Genomic DNA, 6,359 nt, shown 5'->3' with positions numbered 1-6,359 from the left:
CTCCATCTCCCACCTCTGGGCCTTTGCCCGGGCTGTCCTTGCCGCCAGGAGCGCTCTCAGGCTGGGGCGGCTCCGGAATGCTCAACGGCGGATGGGCAGGGTCTCCAGAGTTAGGGAAAGGCTGATGGAGGGCGGAGCCAAGCAGGCCCGCGGGCCAATGGCGTGCGGGCCCACTGCGCAGGCGCCTCCTTCAGAAAGTGTCTTATTTAGATTGCGCGAAGCCGGAACCAGCGGAGCGCGGTTTTGCGCCGGCGCAGCCAGTGGTGTGTCGACTATGTCTCAGCGACCTCCGCGGAACTTCCGCCAGCGCCAGGCGAACTCAAGCTCCAACTCGGACCCCGACTCTGACCCCGGGCCCAACCCTGATTCGGGCCGCGGTGGCCGCGTTTCCGAGCGCACACTCGGGGCTCCGCGGAGTCGGGGCCGCGGCCGCGTATGGGCGACTTCGCGTCGCGCAGGTCCGTGTAGGGGTAGACGTGGGGTTGGGCGGGTGCCTGCGCATGCGCGATTTTGGCTCATGCGGCCTTGGCGTTCCGTGCTGGGAGCCCCAGGGAAAGTCAATCGATGTCCGAGAGCTCCCTTTTTCCACATGCTCCTTTCACGGATGCATGATCTTATCGATTCCAGGGGGAGAGGTCCCGCACGTGGGTTGTGCGAGAATTGAGAGACTGGGGCCTCAGCACCTAGTTATACCGAGAAGGAAACTGAGGCTTCGAGCTCGGGGCAGAGGGTGGAGCGGGTCAGGCCACCACGCCCTCCTCAGTCAAGTTAGGGTCATGACGCAGACACCCCAGCCCCCCCCAATTCTGATCCTTTGTCCCCATGTACCGCCATAGCCCACTGATCACCTGGACACCTCTCCAGGGCCCCGCCTGCACAGCCTCAGTGTCCTCTTCTGTCAAGTGAGGGGTTCCTGGCAGCCCTGGCCTTTCCTCCCCACCCCTATAACTCCCTGACTTCTCTGAGTCCTCCCCAGCACATGCTGCCTCAGTTTCCCCATCTGTCAAGTGAGGGGCCTCTGGCAGCCCTGGTTTTCCCTCCCCAACCCCAGAGCCTTGACCTGAGTCCTCCCCAGCACACACTGCCTCAGTTTCCCCATCTGTCAAGTGAGGGACCGTGGCAGCCCTGGTTTTCCCTCCCCACCCCCAAAACCCCTTGATCTCTCTTGAGTCCTCCCCAGCACATACTGCCTCAGTTTCCTCATCTGTCAGGTAAAAGGCCCCCCCCCCCCCCAGCTCTGGCCTCCCTGTCTCACAGGTCCCACACCATCAGGACCCAATCTCTGGTCCCACCCCTAGTGCACTGCCTCAGTTTCCCACTTTCTCCAGGTACCTCACAGTCTGGACCTGCCCCTCCAAGTGTGCATGGGGCCACATCTGAAAGTTGCTCCAGTTCTCCAGAAGTGAATGGCGACTCCTCCGGTGGGTGAGCCCCCCTACCCCCAGGGAGCATCTGCTCTAACTCCTAATGGAGGCTGAGGGAGTCTAGGATGTACGAGGACTGGCTGGAGATGGGCCACCCTGGCGAGGAAGGATTAGCCTCGGGCTTGAGGTCAGGGTGTGCTGTGCTAGGGGAGGGAAAGGCTGCAATATGCTTCATTGGAAGGACCCTCCCCATTGAAGAGCATACAGACACTTCTGAGAGCCCCAGTTCTTACTGGACTCAACCTCGCTAAGGGTGCCAAGGAGTCCTGAGGAAGCTCCTCCTGTCTAGGGCTGAGCTGTTCAAGGTGTTCACTCTGTGGGCACCTGGCACTAACTAGCATTTCGGTTCCTCTGCTTCCCCCCACCAGAGTCTCCTTTGGCTTGTTGCCGTGAGGATGAGGTCGCTGAGGCTAGAGCCCACAGCTTCTCAGGAACCTCATCTGGCGAGGGGGCTTGTTCTCCAAGAGCACAGGATGACTGGTCAGGTGCATGGCTTTGCCTGTAGGCCCCCACCACCAGTCCTGAGGCCGCTGGCTAATCAGTGGCCACCTGGCATTTAGAGAAAAGACAGCCTGACTTCAGGGAGTTCCCAGTCTGATGCCAGATACTCCCTGTTTGGGGTCACCCACAGATTGGATGAAGATGCCCCATGATGCCGAAGCCCACGGCCAGATCCCTGGGGCCACCAACAGCCCTTAGTTTTGAGTCCTCTGATGGGTCCTTGCTTGGCCAAAGTTTCCTCCTCCTGGACCCAGCTCGGGGGACAACGTCCAGGCTGGGTGGCCCGGGGGCTCTCCCCAAACCTTTTCACCCCTGTCCCTGTGGACTGTTTAGGGAAGACATGGAGTACAGGCAATAGATTTAGGTCATCCTGGTACCTCCTCTCCTGGATCCTGCACCACCTCCTGACAGGCTGGCTTGTGACCAGGGGGATGGGCTGACCAGAAGGAGAAGGAGCCCGGTAGCTTTGGGGAAGTGGAGGTGGGAGAAGGGCTCATTTTCCTGAGGGCAGACACAGGTGTGGGGTGGTGGTCCTCTGGAACTCAGCAGAGCAGTCTGACCCAGCCTTCCTGGGTGGCCCCTCGGTGCTGTGGCCACTTCTGAGCCTGAGCCAGAAAGGGCAAACCAGGTTTACCTGCAGTGTGGTACTGGAGAGCACCTGGGGTAGGGTCACCCTGGCCTGTGTTTCTTTATGCCGGGAAGGAGGGTTGTTTCCACAATCCTGCTAGCGGCTTCTGTGGGGGAGTAAGATCCACCCACAGCCAGAAAGCTGCCGGCACGCTGGGAAAGCACAGGTTCTTTTGATCTGCTTAACTGAGGAAAGCAAGGTGAAGGGGTTGACAAGCTTACTTTAATTCAGCATACAAATATCATTCACTTAGTTCAGGTGAAAAATCCAGCACACTGAACTTCAGAACAAAATACAAACAAATTGCAAACATCAACAGACAGACCCAATACAGATTCATAGTTACCAACATCTAGGTTCAGCCTGGGAGCTCAGAACAAGGGCTGGCCCAGAGTCATGCGCACCACCACTGCTTCGGCAAAGAGCTCCAAAGAACAGACAGCCAACCCCTGGTTTTTATATCTTTTTCAGCGTCAGGGGTGAGTCACACATGCAAGTCACCCACGTGACCTAGAATCGTCACAAAGAGGTGACTTAAACCCACGTGGTCTAAAGCCTCTGCTGTCCCAGACGTGTAAACTAGGCCCTCCCTGGAGTTAGCCCCACCTTAGTTGCTGATCCACACCCACTAAGGTTTTACACCTAATAGGGGTTTGGGCCTGGGGCTTAGCACCTAGTAAGACTCAATCAAAGACACTGAATTAATCAAAGGAAACAAAAGCCAAACTGTTCAAAGGTACTTGTTGAACTAAGTGCTAAGGAGCCCATTTTGATTACCAACACAAGGGTCTGTAGGGGTTTCCATGACTTTGCACATGAAAGGAAGGCAGTGATTTCTGGGCTGGCAGGTGGGCTCCCCATGTGCAGGAGATGGAGCCTCCTGGTCATGGCTCCAGAGGGCACCTTAGTCCTTTATGGGGGGCTGCTGGCAGCTTGACAAGGGTCCTTGATGCTGCTGGTCCTCTGTGTCACAGGGAGACTTGCCAACCCGACCCAAGCCCGTGTGGTTCGAAGGAGGCTGCGGCAGGGGGCCAAGGCACAAGAGGACTACCTGCCACTGAGTGAGAGGCCTCATGACCGCATCTTGGATTTAAAGGGGAGCAGTGACACCGACTCTGAGGACAGGCCTGCCCCCGGAGGAGCGGGGATCTGCACGCTGAGACTCCATGGAGCTGGTGAAGTAGGTGAGAGCCACCAGCTCCAGAATCTGTCCCTTCATCGGCTCTTATGTCCAGTGCTCTGCCACCACCTAAAGAGCCAGAACGGGCATTTCTGTTTTCTTTGGTCTCCTTAGGATGTGTGCCTAGTGTCTGAGGGCAGGTGCGGTTCCTTGTTCCAGATTGCGCAAAACCAGCAGACCCCTTGGGCCAGAGCATGAGTGTCCCAATCTGATGGTCGTGAGGCAGAGCCTCAGAGCACACTTTAACTGTTATTTCTTCCTCTGAAACTGCCTGTTGGTACCTGTCCTTTGCCCATTTGGCAGCAGGGGAATGGCTTTTCTTGTAAATATAACTCCATTCCTCATTTTAGAGGGGGAAAACAGAGGCACAGGAAGGTGACTTGCTTAGGGTCATGCAGGTCTGATCTAATGTCAGAGGTGAGATTTGAACCCAGGTCCTCTGGCTTCAGACCCAGTGCCTTTGCACTTAAACTTGTTGGGGGGAAGTCATGCAGCTTCACACCTGCAGCAGAATTGGGGCGTGGTGGGGGACCCAGCCTGGCCCAGACTCGGTGCCTGAGATGTTGTGTTACAAAATGAAAAAGGCAGCTTCGAGGCTTAGCTGGAGGCACTGGGGGTTTAGCTGGGGGGCGGGGGGCTTAGCTGGAGGGGCAGGGGCTGAGAAGGGGTGGCAGAGGGTCCGGGGTAGAGGGCTCAGGGGCCATCCTTCTTCATTTTTAGCCTCCAGCAGTGAAGGTGGAGAGGAGGGCAGTTCAGAGGGGGAAGCTCAGGATGTTTGGGAGGCCCAGCAGATGAGGAAAGCTCTGCGAGACACAGACTCGGTACGGTGTGGGCCTGAGGAGGCCTGGGGGAGGCCTTCCTGTGAGTGAAGGGCGCACTCTCCTGCTGGGGTGTAGGTGGGGGCCCCTCCGCTCCATCATTATGAGAGCTCATTTGATTTAGGTAAAAAGCTTTTGCCTGGTTTTTCATATTCTTTTCCAGGGATAGATTTAATTCAGTTCAACAAATACTTTTCTGCTTTAAATTTTTATGGGTACCTTTGGATTCTACATCCCTGGCATTTCCCAATGTCTCTCTCCCCACCCCAGGGAGCCGTCCTTATAACCAAAAACAAAGAAAGTAAAAACAGGCTGTTGAAACTACCCACTGCATCAGTGGAGTCTGCCAGTGTCATTCGATGTTACAGACCCTTAGTCCCCACCTCCCCTACTCCTGCCCAAGAGAGTGGCCTCAGTGGGGACCAAGCTCTGGGCCTTGGGAGGGAGGTTCTCATGCTGGGAGACCCAGGACGGGCTTGGGAAAGGACACTTGTGCTCTCTGGTTGTTTTAGACTCCTGCCCCTGGCCTTTCTAACGTCCAGAAGCGTCACATGGTGAAGAGGCCCTTGGACTGGCCTGTCTCCTTTCCCCCGGTAAACTTGGAAAGCATCAAGAAACAGCTCAGTAGCCGGTAAGTGGTGTCCAGAATGCCTGGAGAATCTCCGTGTCTAGACACTCGGGGTTTGTTGATGGAGCAGCAGAGCAGCACAGAGCTGGGGGGGTCATCACCAAGGGGGTCATGAAAGGATCAGAGTGGGGTGGGGGAGGGACCACAAGGCAGGTCATTAAGGGATCAGAGTGGGGGGGGGGGTCACAAGGTGGGGCATGAAGGGATCAGAGCTGGGGGGGTCACCAAGAGATCAGAGCTGGGGTGGGGATTTCAAGGGGGGCCATGAAGTGATCGGAGCAGGGGGAGGTCACCAAGGAGGGTCATGAAGGGATCAGAGCCTGTGAGACAGACAGTGGTAGCTCTCAGACAGGCCTTGTGTTCCATGTCCCCAGCAGGACAGATGTGGGGAACGCTCAGGCCCCTGTGGCCCCTGGCTGCTGCCCCACCCACCATGCTCAGATGGGCCATCTGCAGGTCACTGACAGCATTTGGGTTGCTGACAGCATTTGAGTCGTTGGTCTCTGGTCCCTGGGTTTAGATTGGCATCCTTGGAGGGTGTGTACCGTTCCCACCAGAGGGAGTATGAGAGATGCCTGCAGGACATGGACAGTGCCAAGAACACCATCGCAAACCTCGAGAAAGCGCCTGACCCCACTCCCACACATGCCTTTTACAGGGGCCTGAAGGCCTACCTGGCTGCCCTGGTTGACTGCCTTAGTGAGAAGGTACGGGATTGAAGGGGCTGCTGGCATGCTTCCTGGGCCTTCGTGCCCCTGGCTCAGGAACGTCAGACGGCCATCCTGAGGTGGTTGGAGGTCTGTCTGTGAGACCCCTGGGGCCGTGATCTCTGGTTGGCTCCTACAGGTTAGCCCATCCATTGGCCATCAGCTCTGGTGAGTGAGGGAGGGGCTGCCACCTGTGCCCTGGGAGTGTGATGACCGGGCTCACTTTGGTCAGCCTTGCAGCCTTGCATCTCCATTTTACAGATGAGGGAAACTGAGCCTTGGAGGTTGAAGGTTACAGGCCCTGCTGAACTTAAATCAGGGCCTGCCTACAAGCATAGAAATTTACATAAATTATTTAGTAAATGAAGCTGAGCTACCGCAGAGCTCTCACTAAAATGGCAAATCAAAATATATTCTGTTGTTTCCATAAAAGCCCAATGTTGGGCAGCCCTGACTTAGATTATTGTTGGGTC

General features: G+C 56.5%; 1 protein-coding gene across 2 annotated transcripts in view; it reads left to right on the top strand.

Annotated features, from left to right (window-relative positions):
* The first annotated feature begins 235 nt into the window (after window positions 1-235).
* GCFC2 (GC-rich sequence DNA-binding factor 2) overlaps window positions 236-6,359 on the top strand; it is a 27,392-nt gene continuing 21,268 nt past the window's right edge. The window contains exons 1-6 of one of the 2 annotated variants that reach the window (XM_036752208.1): window positions 236-458; window positions 1,329-1,421; window positions 3,528-3,737; window positions 4,454-4,554; window positions 5,064-5,182; window positions 5,700-5,886. In XM_036752208.1, coding sequence (XP_036608103.1) covers window positions 275-458; window positions 1,329-1,421; window positions 3,528-3,737; window positions 4,454-4,554; window positions 5,064-5,182; window positions 5,700-5,886 — 894 coding nt within the window. In that variant the 5' untranslated portion in view covers window positions 236-274. The remainder of the gene's footprint in view (window positions 459-1,328; window positions 1,422-3,527; window positions 3,738-4,453; window positions 4,555-5,063; window positions 5,183-5,699; window positions 5,887-6,359) is intronic. The other variant, XR_005009964.1, reaches the window with a different exon arrangement.

This window comes from Trichosurus vulpecula, chromosome 3 (assembly GCF_011100635.1).
Source record: "Trichosurus vulpecula isolate mTriVul1 chromosome 3, mTriVul1.pri, whole genome shotgun sequence".
Lineage (NCBI taxonomy): Eukaryota > Metazoa > Chordata > Mammalia > Diprotodontia > Phalangeridae > Trichosurus > Trichosurus vulpecula.
The sequence above is the reverse complement of the archived record's forward strand: the minus strand, read 5'-3'. Positions and strand labels throughout refer to the sequence as shown.